General features: G+C 34.9%; 1 protein-coding gene across 1 annotated transcript; it reads left to right on the plus strand.

The window, feature by feature from the left end:
• Positions 1 to 2936: 2936 nt before the first annotated feature.
• LOC138335892 (uncharacterized) lies at positions 2937 to 14558 on the plus strand. Its single transcript, XM_069285071.1, has 3 exons — positions 2937 to 3085; positions 10111 to 12146; positions 12535 to 14558. The coding sequence occupies exons 2-3, from the start codon at positions 10118 to 10120 to the stop codon at positions 12717 to 12719; spliced, it is 2214 nt and encodes a 737-aa protein (XP_069141172.1). The 5' UTR covers positions 2937 to 3085; positions 10111 to 10117; the 3' UTR covers positions 12720 to 14558.
• The last annotated feature ends 8806 nt before the right edge of the window (positions 14559 to 23364 follow it).

The following is a 23364-nucleotide window of genomic DNA, read 5'->3' on the forward strand; positions in this document are numbered from 1 at the left end:
GCACTATATCCTATATTGAATGAAGTATTATTTTGGATCAAACTGATATAAGCAGGTATACATACTTCTATTAAGAAAAATTAAGTAAATACTAGGAGATACTTTATTGTGACCATGGATTGTGTATATCTAACTAACAAATTGAGAAACTGTTACTTTTGAGAAAAAGTCAGAAAAATAGTTTGATATGTCAGTATAGGTACCCGTTTTGTCCATGTCACAAAGGGGTGGCACTAAAACACAAATTAACATGAAAATATAAATACACCATCAATGTCAAATAAAACATGTGTCACATGTTTCAATCATTTCCGCAACGATTCGTCTACAATTACATTTATATTGCCTAAACTAAGCCAGATACTTCATTCTTGGTTGTTTTTAAGTTATTTGATTCATAAACGGCTTATTTAATTTGTATTTCAATATTCACTTTAACCACATTGCTGTCGAAGTATCTTTAATAAAAAATTAAAAAAAAAATAAAAATTGATGATTAATGTTTTGTCCGTCATCACAGCAAACCTTTATCTCATTACCGCAACATCATTTTTAATGACTGAAACGCAGATGCATTACCGTAACGGACGATTTTGACATAAATTTTACCCCAAACAATAGTTTAATGATACTCAACATTAGTGTTGTATTTTCTACACGGCGCTTCCAGTACTCTTATGGAATGGAAACAAATGTAAAGTTTCGCGCATCGAAAATCCAAGCTCTGTTCCGGTAACATGTACGTAAGCAAAAGTACATACTGAGATCAATGACCTGCATACATGGATGGCTAATTTTTTCGTACTTCCGATTTATCCTTTTCCGGTTTGTGAGTTGCTCCGATACTGCTCTCTCAAGCAAATATATATATAACTAATGCAAATGCATAAGAGAAGAAATAAAACTTTTTTTTGTTATTTTTTAAATCATAATGATAACACTTTGAAAATTAAAAACTATGGAATGTAGTCAAAATATCCACCAAGCGAAGATGGGTACAAGGAATCATGACGTTATTTCACGTCAACAAATGTCGCGAAATCATAGGATTCGCGTACGCCGAACTCCAGGCCTTGCATGGCCACAGAGAAATCCGAATCTTTGAGTTCATTTGTTTTAGTTTATGCTGGACAATTATGATATCATATACTTCTTAAATTTAAAGTCCTTTTATTTCTAAATTATGTCATCTACATCAAATAGAAAATGAAATTAAATGAACAAGTAGAGCTTCGCTCTTCCCATGCCGTACATGATTCATATTACAAACTCTTTACAATGCATTAAACCTTGTAAAATCGGACAAACTTTTGAATTTAGATGTTTCCCAAAAGATTTGTTACAAATGGGCATAAATGATAGTTCTTTTCATAATCATTGCAATGTAACTATAAAACATTGTGATGATGTAAGATTATACATGATCTGAATTAATATATGTTTCATTTTACTTTAAATGGTATTTTATCATCGTTGTGGTAATGACATATTGCTCTGGAACGGAATCATTGAACTGCAAATAAAGAAAATATTAAGAGGGAATGGTCACTGCCTGTACGCAACCAGTACACGTAAAAAAACATAAATTAATTACATAAAAATTTGGAGAATTTTAAACACAAAATTTTACCTTTCTGGCGGAGCCAAAATGTACCGTAATGGTAATGCTCTGTCAGCGGTGGGGCATTTTTATGCAAAATCTGTGTCTAAAAATAAAACCATGTAGCACCAGAAATAAGATTATTTCAATAATTATAGTCAATAAGGACGGCGGTGGAGGACAGCCTACCCCCCCCCCCCCCAAAAAAAAACAACAAAAAAAAACCAAAAAAAAAACCCCAAAAAACAACCAAAAAAAACCCACCCAAAAACCAAAACGCACGAACAAGTGACGGGTGAAGTAAAATACGACAAAAATACACTTTTTCATTTCGTGCTTCATGAATAGATGTGGTGTGTGTTAAACTCCCGGTGTTATAAAATCCTTTATATAACAAATATCCATAGGCGTCTGAGTGAGGATAAGCTTCAACTGTCTCAAGTGTCTTTCGTAAGCATGGCCCGTTGTTTACGGATTATTGTAGCTCCCATTAATGTGTATTTACTCATCATGTAAATAGCAAACATCGTTGTTTGACCAAAACGGACAGAAAAGGTGTGAGCGTTGGTTTGGACACTTGTAAGAACCTGTCGTCTGCCCCGAAAGTACACTTATCTTATGGGCAAATATATCCTTTTCCGTAAAACAACCCTATCTTATGTGTGTTTCAGAGCTCAAGATTATGTAAGCCATTTTGCGATTTTCGTCACCTTATTTTATTTTTATCAAGGACGCCAGTGACATAACATTAGATAATATTTAGTGTCTCGTATCTTTGTGATCTTGCTTCATTTAACACTAGAGTGGTCTACAAAAAGATTTTACTCAATTTCCTGTCTATGAACAAATCTAAACGAGTGTACTTTGTGAGATTTCAGTCTTGTTTAATATGGTATCACCTGCTTGTTTTCAATAGATTACTGATGAAAAAATAACATGTCAAAATGTTCGCCCATTTACGGCACATAAAACTTTAATACGGGAAAGCATGGATATCAACATCAGAAAGGAATTGCTTCAATTTAGTTAATTAAACACTGCAATTTCCTCGCATTATCGTCATCAAGCCGCGATGTTGCTCGCTTTCCTTTTCCTTTGATAGGAAATTAAGGATCGGCTATATGCTGACAGCTCGGCGAAAGGGGCACCTGAAGGGATGCATAAATTTTCTTTTCTTTTTATATACCAGGTTTTAAAAGAGAAAAAGTAAATAAAGCTAATGTTGACAAATAAGAAATTCAAAGACTTAATTCAGTTTAAGTTTAAAACAGGACATCATCAGTCTAGCTATAAAATCATATTTCCATATTTGCCATAGGTGTTATGTATATCCATGTGATAGATGTTTTGGCCCCTTATTTATGTAAGTTGTTTATTCACCACGCGTCAGACAGTACACCTATCACAGTCATCAACAGATATATAGAAGCTACCTGGTATCGGGGGAAACACAAGGTCAGGGATAGCCCATCATTCCGGAACAAGGTAAGCTTGGAAATCTCATACGAAAAAGTTATAAATGTTTTTGAAAAAAAACAACTTTTTTACGCTCAATTATTTTTAATGTTTGTTTTCTGATAATAATTTAATTATAGGCTTTGTCAATAGCGACGGTCATCTTGTAAATATTTAATTATATGCTATGTCATCTTAACAAATGTCACATTTTGGTGCTGGAGGAATTCCGAAAAAAAATCTTCGGTCTACATGTACTGGGACACTGCCTCGTGCATGACCACAATGTGAGGATAACATTAGAATGGCAGAAACCTTGACATAACACATCTAAAGCATGCATTATGTATTTTCACTCTATGTTCACCATATTTCATTAACACTACTAAGATGTATTAAAATAAAGAAAAATCATGACAGTTATTTAAGATTAATGTACCATAAAGTCCTGAAAATTTTTCTTATGTGTAATCGTCTTATACACTTTCATAACACTTGTGCATCTTAAAATATGCCTGTGGGGTTACAGGTTTGTTTGTTATGGCCTATTCATCATTTATATAATTCTCTCTATCCCCTCCAGGCAACAACCTTACTTCAGGTAATCATACCATGTGTAAAAGGTATATAATTTATTATATCAGCAGTATTAGTCACATAAAACACATATTCGGCTGTGTAAATATTCAGTATTGATTTTGCATAAAATGAAATAATTCAAGTTTAATTAGGATTCACGTCACGTAATAAGCTAATGCAGATCAGAATCTTAAAACGCATTTACATTTAAGACAGGGAGGAGTACAGATAGAATAGTTTAAATATACTTCTGTATTGATTCAATAGCCTGTTGCATGTAAGTCTGCAGATTCAGTTTTATCCAGGCACTCCAATTGTTATGGTAAAAAAAAAAAAAAAAAAAAAAAAAAAAAAAAAAACGAAAAATGAAGACTCGGAATATATCAACAGGTATTCAAAATTGATCAAGTCTAAAAAAAACAATATTTTTCTATTAGATGTATAAGGGATCAATTTAGTAAAAGCTGTATTGTTATTGTTGAAATATCAATGATTTTGTTCTTTTTGATCCTAATTAGGGAAGGATATTTTTTATATAGAAGTTATATCTTTGAATAATTCAAAAATGCTTTTGCTTGTTACTAGCCTATTCATTGGCTTAAAATTTTACTTTATCAGCACGTAAAGGCAAAAAAAAGCGTCTTCGTTTGTAACGTCGCCTCTGATTGGCCGAGATAACGGCGTAATGATTTTCATAGAAAAAAACATCACAAAATGAATTCGGCATTTTAAAGAGATCGTCTTTAGTAAATTGAATTATAAGAATTAATTTGAATATATTTTTTATGTTGTGTAGATATGTTGGTTATGTTATTTAGAGTACATTAAGGATTTTCGTGTTATTTAAACATTATTCTCAATTTCTTTTGGGGTTAATAGTCAAAGACAAAACGCGGACGGACATTCTTTTTCATAGACGTGGAGAAGAACAGAGAAAATACACATATTATTCCTGTCGAGTGTCCCGACCAGGAATCGAACCCGGGTATCCAGTGTGAAAAACTACGGCTCTACCGACTGAGCCAAAGAAGCATGCTCCGTCAGCTGAGTGACAGAGACCGTATATAACATTATGTACAAGCCACACCGATCCGCTCATTTTACACTAATCCCCTTGGGCGACAATGTAGAAGAACAGGGAAAATACATATTCCTGTCGAATGCCCTAAAATGTTTCCAAATGACAGATGCCATGTGTTTGTACACTGAAAGAGCATTTGATTTGCAATAAATTAACACTTGTCTAGCCAAGGCAAATGGCCAATGAATAATGTTTTACTGAAAGAGTATTGATGTTCCCTGACCTTTAAAATGTGTATGGTCACGTAAGCATGATAAGCAAGATAAAACCCTGAACATTACTATGTGCTTTAAGTTGTAAATCATGAACTTTTATTTACATAGATTAAGTGACACTAAAACACCATTATTTTATTTACTCCCAGGTTGTTCAAGTATTTAAGTATGGCATAGGTATGGCTCAGGCTTACACTTTTGTTTAATTTCATCGCATTGCATTTTCCTATTAACAGCCAAATTTATTTAAGGGCAAGAAAGGTTTTATCCGAAGAACCCAGGGGAAAACATATATACCCAATTCCAATCGCGCCTCACGTGGGATTCGAACTCGAACCCCAAAGGTGGAGGGATTTTGGTAAAATGTCTGAACACTTCATCCACTAGGTCAGGTTAAAGTGATAGTTACATGATTGAGAAACAATAGTTATCGTTATATTACAAATGTTAAAAACAAATTATCATGCTATTTTCAAAGGATATGATAATTTAGAAAAAAATATTTATAATCACAAATCTACATATGTACTATTCAACACCCTCCATAGAGTGTGTAAATCGGTCCGTAAAAACCACGTGATCTAGAAAAGTTTCTGTCAAATATACTCTCAGCCAATACAAAACGAATATTTAAATAATTTACTGTGTTTAATTTTCAATAGCATTATTTTGTCAATTGAGATAGGACGTTTTATCATTTTTAAAATAAGATTAAAAAATGTTTCATTTTGTGAGAAAACAAAAGAATTGTTCCAACTTCACAATAAGTTCTATTTTTCCACATCGTCAATTTCGGAGTCTCCTTTTATTTCAATTTATAACTTGATCTGGAATTGAAGGACGCCTAACCTTCTCGAACACGTAAGTGCCTTTCTCATCGCCATATTACGAGTCTCCTTACGATGGATTATATATTTGACCTGGGTCAAGTAAATTGGTTACCGAAAAACCTTTGTCTTGACCTATTTCCTCATCGGTCACTCAGGAATGACCCCGTCAATCGACCACCTACCCGTATCAAATTTCCCAATTTGAAATACGTTGCCTGGAGTGGCAATGGTAGGGCATTGTTGTTTAACAATTTAATTCTATATGTGGACGACTTCGGATAATAGAACCAGCTCGTACAAAGTCCATAAACGCCTGACTTGCCCATTTTAATGATGAAATAATGAACACGACCGGGGTCACACATACATTATATTTACACAATCTTGGATACATATCGGAATAGGGTTTTAACCCTTATCAATGCACTTATATAAAATGCATCAATATTCACATGACAGTATAATGCGAATAATGTTTTACTGATTGATTATTCTATTTTTAATTACATTCGATATATCATGATATAAACTGATTAATTTTAATGTCATATGAATATTTTTTAATAAAATCATGGTTCTATGCATAGAAATAACTAGAAATATGCCAGTTTGACAATAAAGCCGCTGCAACAACGCATTTTAATTGCTTTATTTTAAAAGTGCTGAAAATAAATACTACGAGACAGTGGAAGAGACTTTGAAGTGTATATAAGCATATACTCATACGTTCTGCAAATTTAAGCCAAATTTCAAGATATTTTGCAATTTTTTCAAGCATTTTGCTTTAGTTACCATGATTTTCACATACATGAAAAAGCGCAGAAATTTGACAACTCTTTCAATAGTATTATCATATTGAGATTGTACGATTAATTATATATTTACTTTTGTACAGGTATTTCTTACATTTAAATGACTCAGTTTAACTATTTTTCTCCCGAAAAACAAGTATTTTAAAACGAAAGACTTGTGATTTACATGAGAAAGTCGTAGGTAGGTGTATTTCTCGCCGGTTTAGTATAGTTTTACATCCAAATAATATCAGAAAAGGTAATAAAACTAATAAAAGATATCATATGCATTGGAAATATTCTTAAATTTGAAGGGGAGGGGCGGTATTAATGTTATATTTGGTATACAACATTGATTTTCATGTCAACACCTTAATGCCTAATGTTAGCCATGATGCATGACCTTTTTGAAAGTAATTTAGAAGTATGCAAACTATTGCTAGTTAAGGTTATCAGGGGATAATACCTTAAAGAGGGGAATACTGAACAAAATCATTTGTCACTTTCTTGACATCATCCAAATTCAAATACTTTTCAATATAGTTGTTAGTAACATTCTGGCTTGAGTTCAAATGACATTATAATAAACAAATGAACGCCAGATTATCTGTAACCGTCACAAATGATAGTTTGTCCGTCCCGATAATGCAATGAGTTACAGTAATATCAAGGTCTCGGATATCAGTAACCGTTATGTTGAACATTATCTAATTTCGTTCCGTAAAATATCGAGATCCGGAATATCATTTCTAAAATTCGCTATTCCTAAATTTAAATGTAACCAAGCCTCTCTTTGAATAAAGATGTGGACGGCATGGCAGCTAAGAAAACTTCTGTCTACTTTTATTTGTTTGATATAACAACTCCACATCAACACGTTACACATGGGCAAACATTTAACAATAAATAAATAAATAAATACTTGGTCACCATAATGTAATAATTCAATTTTGCTTGTTACGAGCATTTTCATGGGCTTAAAAATGTACTTTATCAGCCCATAAAGGAAAAAATGGCGCCGCCGTTTGTAACATTGCTTCTGATTGGCTGAGATGACGGCGTAATGATTTCATAGACAAAAATGATTTTTGAAAATTGGAGAGATTATCTTTAGTAAATTGAATTATAAGGATTAATTTGAATAGATTTTTTATGTTATGGAGATATAACACAAACAAATGAGTGTACTCTCATTATAAACCGCTTCGCGGTAATCTGAGTGTACTCTCATCATAAACCGCTTTCTTCGCGGTTTATGATGAGAGTGCACTCAGATTTTTGTGTTTAACACCATAACATAAAAATCTATTCAAGTTAATCCTTGAAAAAGTAACAGCAATGTATATAACAGAGAAAGGATATCTAGTCTCGACGGTGTAAATGCATAATTTTCGAGACAGGAACTCGTGTGTAGAGATAAATTCCTCACTGATGACGCCAGTGACGATCCAGACGTCCGAGGGACTTCCGAGTGACCTTCGAGTGACTTCCTAAAACACAGGATAAACACACAAAATTTTGGGTTAATTTCTCACAAACAATCCCGGTAGACAATTCACAGTTGTTTTTTTGTTTTGTTTTTTCATAACTTCAAAGTTTGCAATTACATATATCCAATATTTACAATATTAAATATATCCTATCACTAAAATCACACTGTATCATCACATTTCTCATATGATTTTTTTTATTACTTTCTTATGTAATGTAAATTAATTTAAAAGATAATGTTTACATTTTACTGTGTCGGATGGAATCCTGTACAATACCACTGAAACAGACAGGTCAGCAATTTCTAGAAAATATTTTCCCCAGTGGAATACTGAAAACGTTGAAATTTACGCGAGGGGAAATTTACACTAATTACCCGAAGGTCGCTTGATCGCGAAAATTCATCCGCGCGTACTATTTTGTAGATGTATGAAATTTGTTTTTAAAGGTCATACGTGCATATGTCCTGAAAACAACAACACCATGAAAGGGTTATACATGCAAATTGCGAACTTAAGCACTCGTCTACGTTTAGAGTAATATGGTTTACGTAAATATTTCAGTTACACAATAGAAGAAAATGAAGCAAACATATTTGGCAGTGCAATAAGGTTCTTTACATAAATTGTCCTTGACCTATATACATCTTATACTTAATCACTTTCTCGCTAGTTGTTGGTACCAAATACTCACCGGTGTATATATATAGGTACAAAAATGAATTGATACACAGTGAATGGCAATTATCATAATATAAATGACATTGGGAGCAGATAAGGAAAAAGAACAAAGCGTCTTTAACAATTTTTAAAATGTTGACTAGTTGATGAGGCAAACATATAAAACGGAACCATGAAGTACGGATACCCAGAACCTAGCTAACATAAATGATAAAGCTGTATCAAGTTGACGTAAAATAATAAACCAGTACCTATTTAACATAAATGATAAAACGGTAACTTGTTAAAATAAATAATAAACCGGTACCGTATTAACATAGATAATAAACCGGTACCGTATAACATAAATGATAAACCGGTTACTAATAAACGTAAATAATAAAACGGTACCTTGTTAAAACAAATAATAAACCGGTACCGTATAACATAAATAATAAACCGGTACCTAATTAACATAAATAATAAACCAGTAGATAATTAACATAATTAATAAACCAGTACCGTATTAACATAATTAATAAACCGGTACCTAATTAACATAAATAACAAACAAGTACCTTATTAATATAAATAATAAGCCGGTACCTAATTAACATAGTAGATAATTAACATAATTATTAAACCAGTACCTAATTAACATAATTAATAAACCAGTACCTAAATAACATAAATAACAAACAAGTACCTGATTAATATAAATTATAAGCCGGTACCTAATTAACATAAGTAATTAACCGGTACTTTGTTAACATAAATGATAAACCGGTACCTTGTTAACATAAAACAATAAACCAGTACCTAATTAACATAAATAACAAACCGGTTCATAATTAACATAAATTTATACGCCGGAACCTAGCTAACATGAATAACCAATACATACCCGGGTAAATCATTTATCCGGTTATGTTTTCATGTTTCGTCAATACAGTTTCATGTTTCGGAATACGTCTACATAAAAATCATACACTTATACATAAAATTTGACACCTGTGTGTCCTAGCCTTTATTTGAACTCACACGCAAAGTCTAGACGTATGTAATACAAACAAACATAACATACCAACATAATTACAACTTACCGTTTAGAAAACGGCGTTGGTTCATGATGCCGTTATGGAGTTGCTAACGCAAAGAAAAATATATAACAATCCTATCAGACATCTTCGTATCTTTGTCAACGTAGTTTACACATCATAGGGTAATAAGTATTTTACTGAAATCCATCTATATTTAATATATGTACACACCTGTAAGTATGAGCGCTCAAATATAACATTGTATAACGTCATAGTTTATATTTTCTATCAAATTCTATAAAAATCCACCGGTGTCTTAATCCCGCTTTACAAACAGCAGCTAATGTAAACTATTTCATATTTTTACAGATACAACATGGATAGCAGAAATCTAAAGGCACTGTTGACTTTACTGGCGATCACGCTCGAATCCGCATGGTGCTTTGAATGTGATCAGCAAGCCACGATATGCGAGACAACTCTAGTTATACACCACAAGTTGTCGATGATGCACGAGGTCCATCGTAAAGTGTATCCCCACAAGGGAAAGTTGTACAAATATGACGTTAGCACTCCTGATCAGAGTATAGACGTGCCAATGAGTGAGGTTATCACGGGAGACGGATGGGAACAGGAGCGTCTCGTCACCGTAGCGAATGGCAGTCTCCCAGGACCTCCCATCATCGCTTATGTAGGACAAAGACTCAAAATTAATGTCATCAATGAGTTACAATCAGACAGTGTCACGATTCACTGGCACGGCCTTCCGCAATACGACACGCCATGGATGGACGGAGTTGCTTTTGTGACGCAGTGTCCTATTCTCCCTGGACAGTCATTTACCTATGAATTCATGGCGGAACCAAAGGGGACATACTGGTATCACTCCCATGTAGGTTCTCAACGTACAAAGGGACTGAATGGGCCCTTGATTATTCGCGAGAGAAGGCCCGCCTGGAATGTTGCTGCAGAACACATCATGACAGTGCAAGGGTGGAACCACGATTGGGACTCAGATATGGACCATCAGAAGATGGTTTACGGAGTATTTGAAAACCGCACATTACTTCCCACTTCCAAGTCTTTAGATGGAACATTCTTTAGTAGGTTCAAGTTAACATCAGCGCTGATAAACGGTCGAGGAAGATACTACTTCGACATGGAGGCCGACCAACACAACTATGCACCACTGGAGGTGTTCAAGGTTACAAGTATGGAGCAGTACAGATTTAGAGTGATAAATGTTGGTGGGCTTTATCCTTTTAGGGTTTCCGTTGATGGACACAACATAACGCTTATTGCATCTGATGGATACGAATTTGTACCTGAAGTAGCAGAATCATTCGTTATAAGTCCGGGGGAGCGATATGATTTTATTCTTTACGCCGATCAGCCGATCGGTAATTACTGGGTGCGAGCAGAATCTCTGGAACTTGACAATATGCACAAGGCTCTGGCAATACTTCGTTACAACACAGCAGCCGTGGAAGATCCTACATCATCGCGACAACAGTGTTCATCGACATCTGAATGTGTTGTTGTCAATTGTCCTTTCTCGGTTTTCCCTTCTGCCGGCACTCGCTGTAAGACAGTTGATCAACTCAGGTCTGCAACTAATGGTGATCCCGCTCCTACACATACGGGTAGTGATGGGGAGTTCACAGAGCATTTCTTGAACTTCGCTTTTCCTGGGACAACATTTACACCTGGCTCTGTAAACGGCCGTAAGTTCAAAAATCCACAGGTTTCAGCTTTAACACAACCTTTAGAAATTGAAACAGCATGCGACAAAGCTGACTGTGGTGAGGAAAAACTCTGTGAATGTACCTACTCCTTACCGATAAAACACAATGACGTTGTTCAGTTTGTATTCTTGAATATGGGAAAAGGAAGAGGATGGGCACATCCTATCCATCTCCATGGATACTCGTTCTATGTCGTAAAAATGGGATTCCCGGTGTACAATTCTACATCGGGTGAATACATCTCACAAAATGCAGATATTGACTGTAGAGGGTCGGGCATACAAGACCAGAGTTTTTGTAACGACGCAACGTGGAGTGATCCAAATTGGCTAGGAGGTAATGTACCGGATATTGAACTTGATAATGCGCTGCGCAAGGATACTATCATTATCCCTAGTGGTGGATACGCTGTGGTGAGAATCAAGGCCGATAATCCAGGGGTTTGGATCATGCACTGTCATATTGAACTACACAGCACGGATGGAATGGCGATGTTGATCAATAATTCCTTCGGTCTATCTCCTTCAGCGCCAAGAGGATTTCCGCAGTGTCGTGGATTTCCGTCGAATTTCGTTGAAAGCGTAATGACTACGCCACCTGACATAACGGCACCAAGACCTGATACCGATGTAACAGCCAGAAGGCGGAATACAGAAGATGGTAAGTTAGAAATCTTAAGCTTTCATAAGGCCAAAAATAACTGTTAACGGTTACCCGACCGACCTTATTTTTTTTTACCCCCGACCCAATTTTTCCCCCACTTTTCTACTATAAAAATTTAAAGTCGGGATTTCGATCTCAGACTCCGGTTCCGGCCATTATTTTAGAGTGAAAGACACTTAAAACAAATCCTCCCGACCTACCACCCCTATTTTTTTGCTAATGTAATGCTAAACAGATACATTTTTTGGTCTAATGCTTCTAATTATACCATTAAAGTAATTGTAATATCAATACCGGAAATGATGTGCATCATTGCAACACGATCACGATATTTACAATAAACAGGTTATTTTACAGATTTTTTAATCGCTGCTTGATTTTTCAGATGCCTATACGATGAAAATATTCTGGGTCACAGTGTCTGTCCTGGGGATCATCATGCTGCTAATGGTCGCATATATCCTTCATCTACACAAAGAAGTGAAGACCCTGAAGAAGACATCCTCATCGATCGGTCAATCCACTGAGACTCTAGGTGTATCTGTAACCAATGTAGCATTCAAAGCATAGCACCACAAACAAATGATCATCAACGAATGTGTGTCGTACTTTGATAAACATGTTAAGTCCCCCAATACTTTGGTTTTCCGTCATGTTATAACCTGGTGTCATCCAATCTCACGATGGAAGTATATGTGTCCGGCTCTTTTACATCTGGTCAATTGATCAGTCAGGGTATTCAAGTAAAAACCATGGCTAGTTTCGGGTTTTGCCACATTTTATGACCCCTCGAGTGGAAATACCCCTATCCTCCATGTATGCATATATTACTTCTGAAGCCACACAAAACGTTTTTTTGACCTCAATGGACTTTGACAGTTCGTTTATTTTATATTTCTCTGACGTATATGTGCATGCCTATATAACAGATGGAAAATTGTAATTGCTATGAATAGCAAAGATTTGGGTGCTTTTTGTTCTCGTCCAGGACGGACACTATCCGTATGTTTTTTGACGTACACATGTATGCCAAGTACATTTTCACATGTCATCAGATACGCTTTATGACACGCCCTAAATCTGCAAAAAACATAGATTATTCTGATCTCATCTATTGCGATAAATATTCATGTTATCAAAATATTCTGAGCTTAATTTACAAGAGATGTTTTATTCTTGTTAACTATACTGTATGATGTAATGATATTTTTTTTATTGCACACGTCACAGATTGAAAAGGTCGGTTATAGTACTACTATTTCTACTCAATAATGTACAATGAGGTTGTAGATGTGTTGTACAAAGCCAGAATATCCCCATGCCAATTCGAACTGAATAGAGTTTGACTTGAAACTCACATGGAATTCCCCTCCGAATAACCTGAAATTGAAATCAATTTCAGATGAAGAATCTTCATGTGAATTCAGGTCAATTTCAAGTCAATTTCGATTTGACCTGAATAGAATTAAATAGTTCACATGAAATTGACCTGAATTTATCTAACGATATTTTGCATGTGTATGATTCACCTCGGCAATACTCTCAATATATGAAAATATGTGAATGTTTGAGAAAGTGCGAATGTGTTCTTAATTAAGTGTTTCTAATGTGTTTTTATCAATTTGCAAAGCCAATCTGTTCCGATTCTGCGCACAAGATTTAATGACGAATATTGGCATTTTTCTGTGATATAATCACTGAATCACATATCTGGCATTTATTTACACCGACTTACAGCTTACATTTGTACTATTTTGTGCTTAGAAAACTACTTACTTAGGGCTCATTTTCAACATTATATATAAGTGTATAAACCATAGTAATTTTTCAATGTAAATTAAATTAACTGAGTGAATTTGCGACCAGACGTTCGGTCCTATTCGTGCTACAAATTTTCCTGAAGATCTTTTTATTATGCATAATGAGAAAATATTCAGGACAATTTGCATCAAGAAACGGACCGAATTGCGGATATACTCAGCAATTTTAATAAGACAGGAAAATTTACATTGAAAAAAAAAATTGCTATAAAGACAACTTGGCTATAATGACAATTTTTATTGGGTGGTCTGTATAGGCAGACTGTATTTCGAACAGAAATATGGTCAGCTTAGAATATCTTCATGTTATACATGTATATGATCTTAAAGTAAAAAAGGAGAGAAAAATGTCATAGATACAAATGTACATACAGTGTGCACAAGATAGGGTTATGTAGGTTTATAGCAACCACTGTAATGTAGTTTGATATTTTTACACTTTTTATATAAAGCAAATATTTTTTACGTATTTACATTTCTATTTTTTTTGATATCCAGTAAAAAGCATACTCTGAAGATATCTGTATACTTTACCCTTAAGTGTATATATATATATATATATAGGTTTTTAATAAAATTATGAACATTTTGTGGGTTTTGTTTTTCACGCTAACCTTATCATTTACCTGTACACGAAGTCCCTTTTACATGGCGTTAGCAAATAATGTAGAAAATGAGAAAAAATACAATAAAAATATCACTGAAAATAATGTTATACAATTTTGACAAGATCTCCAATCAGCCGTGGACATATTTCTTTAATTTGCGGTTGGGTGGTGATGGGGATAGCGGATGGGGCGGGGCAAGGGCGTGTGGGGGTGGAGTGTAGGGTGGGGTGAGGGGTTGGGGTGTAGGGGTGGGAGGGGGTGGCTAAAGGTCTATAAACAATTAGGGCCATTTAATAATGCCAGGTTAAAATGATGAAGGACCGTTGGAGTATCCGAAGAAAAAACACCGACCTAGGGTCATTACAAGCTACTTGTCCCACACCGGTTTCGAACTAAATCAAACTAATATTCCATGCTATGTATAGTATTTCATTTCGTAAACCAACATTTTCAGAAAGCTTCTGAAAAACGAGGTATTTTTACTGTATCGTATTATTTAAGTTTAATCAAAGGACCTCGTCCTAATTATTGTTACAAACTTTTGTGACCAAGTAAATATAATATACTGTTTTATCTTTAAACGAATAGGCTCGCTGTGACGTGTGGTCAAGATATTCCGGCATATTACCACCTCCACCTCTGGGTCGCGCGTTCGATTCCTATGTGTTAGAGTTGCCAGGTACTGTGGGTTGATCGACGATTTTCCGCCTGGTCATTTGACTTCCCTCAATCATTTAAATCTAGCGTTCCCATAAATGACCCTGGTTGTTGATAGGACGTGAAATTAAACAAATTAAATCAGATAAATGAACAGAAGAAACTTTATATTAAATTTCACATGAAAAATAATCCAAATTCGCTCCATGATAAAATGTTTATTCATTTTTTATTCATATCTAATTGCAATACAAATGAGAGGACATGATGCGATATTGAAGATATACTTTTGTGATATCATATAAACATTTTCCTTAAGAAATTAAATTTGTTGAGATGAATATAAAGATCGCTTTTCTCCTCAATATGCAGTAAGATTGAAAGATTATTTGCGATATAAATGTAATGGAATTGAAGGTATGAAATTCCAAAGTGTTTCAATTATAATATACTTTGCACAAAAACAATACACAATATATTGTATTTACTGTAAATGGAAAGTGGTATGGCTAAATTGTAAGCTTAAATAAGAGTCACAAGGACATCATACAAAAAGCAAAAGCAAATATGTACCACAGCCGTGAAATTCCGGATAAAAAGGTTTTCTGTGGGAACAAACAACGTAAATAAAAGCAATTATTAAAAACTATAAAATTACAAACATAAATGAAATAGATAATAAATTATCAAATATTAACTAAACATTTTTTTTTTCGAAAAGCATACAGCTTAAATGAGTGCCTTGACTTACACCTCTGAGTAAACAAAAGTGTATTGAAAAACATATAATCACACTTTGATATTCATAAAAGCACAATAATAATTGTACTTGCATTTTCCAATCAGAGATTTGTTTAAAAACATACCCACAAGGCTTCAAAGAAAGGGGCCGAATTATGTCGCTCTGAACCACGAGTGAAAATTAATGGCGTCCAGTTATACTGGCCATGGATGCGTTGTGTGAAGCCAAGAACAACTATTCGCTATGAAGTTCGTCGTCACTAGCTTTAACACAACGAGTAGTCTCCCTTGTTATTAAATAACGATCAAAATCAGTGCTTTTTCGACATGATTTCTAAGCCGTTTTCATTTATATGGTTGGAAACATGTAGGTTAGACCGTTTGTAAAAGTAATTATTTAAAATATAAATCGTGGCGGACTGACAGTTCTCTTTAAAAACGGGCCTATTTGGGTTTCGTCAAGGCTCGTCTGAAAACAATTTAAATTCAGCAGTTCAAACCGTAAACAAAAAAGGCCCTGTTAAGTACGTGTTTTGTACAAGAGTTACGACTACAGCTCTTTCATTTCAAATAAGCATAATCTAAATAAAAAAATCAGTTTTAATGTTAAGATTTTCACGTTTAATAAATAACACTACATATTTCAAATGACAAAAACTGTCGTCTTATAGAAATTCCGTGTAGTGAAATCTTATATTGCCTCACTATAATTACTATTTTCTCGGTAAAAAAATCAACATTATTTTCAGAAACTTTGCTGGTTTTGCTTTCAATCGTCAAACAACGGTATTTGTAGGTATGGAGAATTGACTTGCAGTTATAGCCAATTGTAAAATTGTAACAAACGTGGAGATATGAGAGTGAAAAAACCGCTTTTTCATATTAAATGTGGATATGAAGGATAGAGATATGCTACCCTCTGGATCATAAAATGTTTTAAAACCCTCTTTTACTATATTTTTGACCCTCTGGTAGAATATCCTTATGCTTCACATGCAAATATCAAAGAGTCCAATATTTTTCAGATAGTCGGGAGGTCAAAAGGCACTTGGCAAGCAACGAAGGCTGTCGAATCACAGTCGATATCTGCTAATTCCGCAGTAGCCACTCCGAAATAAATGCAATCTTCGTTATCAGTCATATTGTTAGGCTCGCCCTTTCGCCAGCCAGGGTAAACGATTTCCTCTCCAGGTCTCCACACGTACGTGCCTTCATCGGCCTTGTCGTTTCCAGGAAGCAAAACGAAATCCATCATTGTAAATGGAAAGTGGTCAACGATTACATGGAATGTGGAGGAACCCTAGGAAATCGATAAGTCTGAATCCACAAATGAGTAGTGTTTTGTACTGTGGACCAGAATGTTCAGTTCAATTTGTGTGTACTATAGACCGTTGTGCACCAAAGTGTTCAGTTCAAATTGTGTGTACTGTGGACCAAAGTGTTCGGTTCAATTTGTATGTACTGTGGACCGCTGTGGACCAAAGTGTGAAGTTCAATGTGTGTGTACCTTGGACCAAAATACCAAAGTGTTCTGTTCAATTTGTGAGTACTGTGGACCAAAGTGCTCTGTTTAATTAGTGTGTACTGTGTACCAAATTGTTCTGTTCTGAAGGGAGGTAACTGGCTTTGAATTCAAGAATTGCTGTGTCCCATTAAAAAAGTGTAGAAATGACATCCACCATTCCAAATCCTTAAAAAATCATGGAGACAGAAGGGCTTTATAATGAGTATCAGCCATTGCGTTTTCCATACTAATAATACGACGGAGAAAAGTTCGGCCACTACATATTACCTGAGCTGCCCTGCTTAATTTTCTACATAGAGTTCTAATTGTTTTTACTAGCACGTTTTTGCGATACAAATGATTGTAACAGACAAGAAAAATAATTTAGCTTATCCAGCGGTAACGAAAATGTCATGGTCTCACTGTCAATGACAAAAAAAAACGAATCCGCGTGGTTAGTCCTTTTACTTTTGACCAGTTTATAGAAAAACAAGTTTATGTAAAAACTCTGATGAGAGTGTTTAAGGCCTGAAGGCATCTGTTAAATGAATTTTCCATGATCAGAAAGTCATCAAGGTTAGACATTACCCTGAAGTCATATTTACTTTTTAATATACGGAATACTGCACTACTAAGGCGCTCGAATATCTGTGGAATTTTCGAAACGCCAAAGGAAAATCTACAATCATACATACAGGTGGTTTGGGTTTACCAGAGAAAGTTCATTTTAACACTGTTGCTGTGTAGTTGGATGGATGAATCGGAACAGATCTATACACGTTACTAAGGTCTACTTTAGCCATATAAGACCCCGGGGTGATATGCTTCGTGGACTGTCGAAAATCCATATACTCGGCACTTTATACTTTCCATGTAAGAGTTCGTGTTTAATTCTCATTTTGGGGTTTGTGTATTGTGTCTCCCTCTGCATTGTTGACATGGTGGCTGGCTTTCACTGAAGGAGCTCGAGTTTGTACGACGTGAAATCCATCGGACCTATGCCCATCACTAGTTTCATTTAGGCAAGGTGGTGTGATTGATAACCCGCAATCCTTTGTCATGTCTCTGCGAATTCTTTTCTCATTTTCAGTTTTTCTTCCTCCTTTTCAAGCACCCGGAGTTCTGAAGCCATCGTAGCCATTTCAAGGTCATGTTGAAGGGGTCCACGTGGAATGTTATTAATCTTGAATTTATTGCTTCTTTACCCTGTGTGGTTAATTTTGCAATGAGAGGTCGTGGGGAATGTCTATATTTTAATTTGGAGCAGACTCGTAGATCCTTTAACTTCAAGATCATCGCGATGCCCTTCTGGTGGGGCCACGTGCGCATTGGGTTCAACTGAGAAGTCCGTCACGGACTCTTCATCCGAAAGAATATTCTGTTTATCTGCCATTTTTGGATGTCTGGCTCAAGAACAGATTTTGGAGGACCAAGTGTTCTAGTTAATTTTTGTAACCTTTTAGGTCGTTCTTCAATGGTCTTTGCAAAGAATCACACATGCCGGCATTGCAACTTAGCCTATCACTGCAATTAACTAACTTCTTACAGAGGAGAGTTATGGAAGGGGAGATAACCCCTGTCCTACAACAGCATATAGGATGTATGTACTAAACATATTTTTATGACCATCATACAAAACTTAATTTTGATTACAAAAATTATCAGATAGTACAGATACTGTATATTTGTTCAACATCTAAATGGGACCAGATTTCATTAAAAATGCCTGATTGATTTCTAGAAAATACTGATTCAGAATACTTTTACCACGAATGATATCTGGGACAGATGCAACCGCTGTGTGACCATGATATATCAGGAAGATGGAGTCCGAATTCAGACAGATTCAAGTCTGTTTTCGTAATCCTCTTAATGTTACTTCAACAGACAATACTTGTAACACACACATCAACCGTCTGATTCAAGCGTTCTTGCTACATGACTATCCTGCAAAATGGCATGAATTGCTTATGAACCTAACTGCTACGCCTCTAGCGGGGTAACAATAATGCTTTATTCTCTGTGGAGCGATTATATATGTGAATGTTATAGGACATTGGGAGGTGCATCACCTTACTGGAACGAAGCGTCTTGGGTCACGTCTTACACATGAATCACGGGATGAATTAAAATTTCCTTTCGTTCTTTTTTTCCGTCCTTGAAATGACCTCGATGTAAATAGGACGTGAAACCAACTAGCAGACAGAATGGGTAAAGAGACATGTTAAACAGACATACTGCAGAGCCAGTTATTTTTGCAGGATTTTTTTTTCGCGATTTGTCTACACACAAGAACATTACATTTACGCATTCTGATTGGCTGACACGATGAACTTTGACCGAACTACGTCTTTTTCAGTGTCGTGTCAACATTTGTCAACGTCATCAATAATCGAGTGACGTCATGCTATGTTGTGATCGCCGCTTGACGCCAAAACTGCTGTTGGATAGCTATATAGCGTACTTATCCTCGTCGTATTTCTATCGGCTAAAAGCGGATATAATTGTGGTAGAAACAGGTCACTAAAGCTCGTGTCTTTTGTAACTTTTAAAAAATAACTCACTCGTGTGGAATAAATTCCATATCCAACAACCACTCCTTGTGTAACCTCTATATACGGTAGCTCAAGTTGGCTAAAATCAACGGTGAGTAAAAAATAAATGTGTTTTGTGTATGCTAAATCCATGACGCTCATCACTTTAACGTTTCGGTGATAATACTAATACATGCAGCTTCAGAATATGCTGATAATAAATATCTTCTGCATTTTTAGAAACTGCAATCAATTTATCACCGAAATGAAATGTTCTTAAGCTTTCTTAATTAATTGGTCCGCAATCTAGTCATTTTGATGTTCCGTCATATTACCACAAACTCCCCACCTCTGGGTCCCATGTGGGGAAGCTACCAGGTTCTGACCGTTAGTTGGTATTTTTATACAGTAGTGTTTCCGCAATTTATCTAATGCTCTGTAGTTTGGAGTGAGACCAGTAACAAATCTTATCTTCATAAATTGTGCAAACTGCAAAAAAGAACAGCAAGAGTTTTACTGAATGCTTGATATATGTAAATACCATTCAAATTTATTTCAAGCGCTCATTTGTTTACACTTGTTCCAATTTACTAAATGGGTGGAACGATGATATTAGAAATGCCTCCAGTGTTGCTGTTTTAAACATAGATATTAAAAGGATGTGTTTCCACAATTTTAGTTTTATTCTTAGAAAACAACTATATTTGCATTTTGATACGAATGTATGTGTATTTTAATCAAGGTATTTTCTTTCTGAAAATGTTGTCTGTGATATATATATTGATGCAGGGCCATATTGTAAAATAAATTTGACTAGTCTAAATATCTAACCATGGTTAAATAAAAGATTTTATTATTATTATTAACATTTCATTTTAATATAGGATTTCAAGTAGCTGAAGTCCAATTAAAAATAGTCAAAATTCACTTTACATTAAAAAGTTTATTCATCATAACTTTTACAATATGGAATTGCAATACAACACGTTGACAGAATAAAACATTAAACACAGTTAAAGTTATATGTGCCGTAACTGGACGATAATTTTGACATGTTATCTTTTCTTCATTAATCTATTGAAAACCATAAGGTTTGACGAATTAAGCCGTGAAAATCATTCAAATGGTTCCAAATGTCTGACAAACGTTAGTTGCAACACAGAATTTAAGTACTGTAAAATTGTTTTTATACCTTATGTATGTTTATACGGAAACATACCTGCAGAAATCACTTTACAATGACTAATTACTTACATAATATATACTAATAATAATAAAAATACTGTAAGAGATATCTTCATAATTCCAATTGCTCTGAAATCAGAACGATTTTTTAAGTGTTCCAGCAAAATTAATGTAGTGTTACTTACTTACTTTTGGATAAATTCGACTTTTTGTGTCCCTATTTCCCTGATGCAAATATTCACTTTTGTCATACTTGGAAGGTCTTTATCACTACGCTGTTTATTCCCGTTGAAAACAAACGTTCTGACGCCCTTCGCGGGTTAAGTTCATTTTACGAATATAAAGTCAACAAAAGAAGCGGAACAATATCAAGAAACAATGCATTTTCGGCTCTAATATCGATATTAGTCGGGCACAAAACTCGATACCGGATAATAAGAATTTCCTGTAATAGTTGCAATAGGACAATATTACGATGTCAGTAAATAAATGTTTAATTTCTTTCGTTTGATTCAATTTCTAAATTTGATGACTTGATCCCGAACATTCCAGTGACGTCACTTTTAGTAGGAGTGAATGAAACGGCAGTCAGTCCCGCCAAACAGTGACGTCACAATCACCGAAATGACGTCGCTTACATATTTCCCACGATAGTAAAAAGGATTACACACTCATAGTGAATGCAAATAATAGGCAATTTGCTTTCGTTTTGAATACCATCTTCTGTATGTATAATGAAAAAGTTGCAGGATAAACAGAATACACGGCCACTATCTTACAATACAATTTTTATCTTGATGTCGACACTGAAAACCGAGATGACTCGGCAAAACCTCCTCACCTCATTTCATCGCACAAACGATAGTAGCAGAAACGTTTACTAACAATTTGAAACGTATGTCATTTAAAAGTATTGGATACCTTTTGATATGCACGTGTATATCATGATGTTTCAAGTGGCTGCCCGTATTTTTTTGTGAAAAATGAATTATACATATATGTTATAAAACTAGGTTAGTTTTTTATTGTCATTATTGTTATATACACTGTATGTGATATTTAAACGAAAACACATATTTTACCTAAGAAGCCAATTATATATATAATGTAAGTATCGGTTAGCTTGTAACATTATAAAAATGCTAAATGAAATTGTAGACCATGATTTTGCTTTATGGTCCGACCGTGTGTACTCATTTAACTTCACTATAGATGTACATATAATGATTTTGGCAGTATTGATTTTTAAAATGGGAATGTAAAACGAGATCGATAATTTTGTAGAGTCAGAAAAATTCTTAACTTACCGTTAATACTACATTTATCACCACCTTCTGAATAATTTAATTAAGATGAATATAATGTTAATTTTCATAACGCGGGTCGTCTCATGTTTCCCGCCATCGTTTTAAATACCGCACGGTAGTTGACTTTCATTGCGCCATACCGCCAAAACAGCGAATTGGCTCCCTACTGTTTTCATATATTACGCAGAAATCTTGCATATGTTTGTCGTTGTAACCTTATCTTAGTCCACCGGTATATAATTTCTGATGCTATTAATGTTAGAAACCTCTATATTTGGCTCCGGATAGGTAGTGGGCCTTTAGGAAACATGATATAAATCCTATGGATCTGTACATGTATTGTGCACAGAAATATAAAGATGACTTTATCAGTATGTGGCAGCATTAGTAGACAATGATGCAGGTGAAGTAAATGTTAGAGGATTCTAAATATAAAACTTAACATTTTATTCCATAAATAGAGCAATTGCAATAAAAGGCAAACATTGTAAACGTTATGTAGTATGCCCATGTCTTTTTTATTTTTTTTTTCATTAAAGAAAACTGCAAGCACGTCATACAAAAAAAACTATTTAAGATTCAGAACCAGGCACTAATGAATAATGTCTGTAGTGGTAACAACAACAAACAACAACAAATAAACAAACAAACAAACAAAATATCAAAAACACGTGTAAAGCAATTTTATTAAAGGTAGGTTTCGCCCAATCATACTGTGCATAGATATAATCTTCAGATCATTTTCGATGCATACAGCGAACAATATTGGTGGTCAGTTGCCTAACTTGACCGCCTAGCTTGACCAGGAAAATACTCCTCTAAAAATAGAGCGACGTCAAGCTTTGCATAGAACATGATG

This window comes from Argopecten irradians, chromosome 12 (genome assembly GCF_041381155.1).
Source record: "Argopecten irradians isolate NY chromosome 12, Ai_NY, whole genome shotgun sequence".
Lineage (NCBI taxonomy): Eukaryota > Metazoa > Mollusca > Bivalvia > Pectinida > Pectinidae > Argopecten > Argopecten irradians.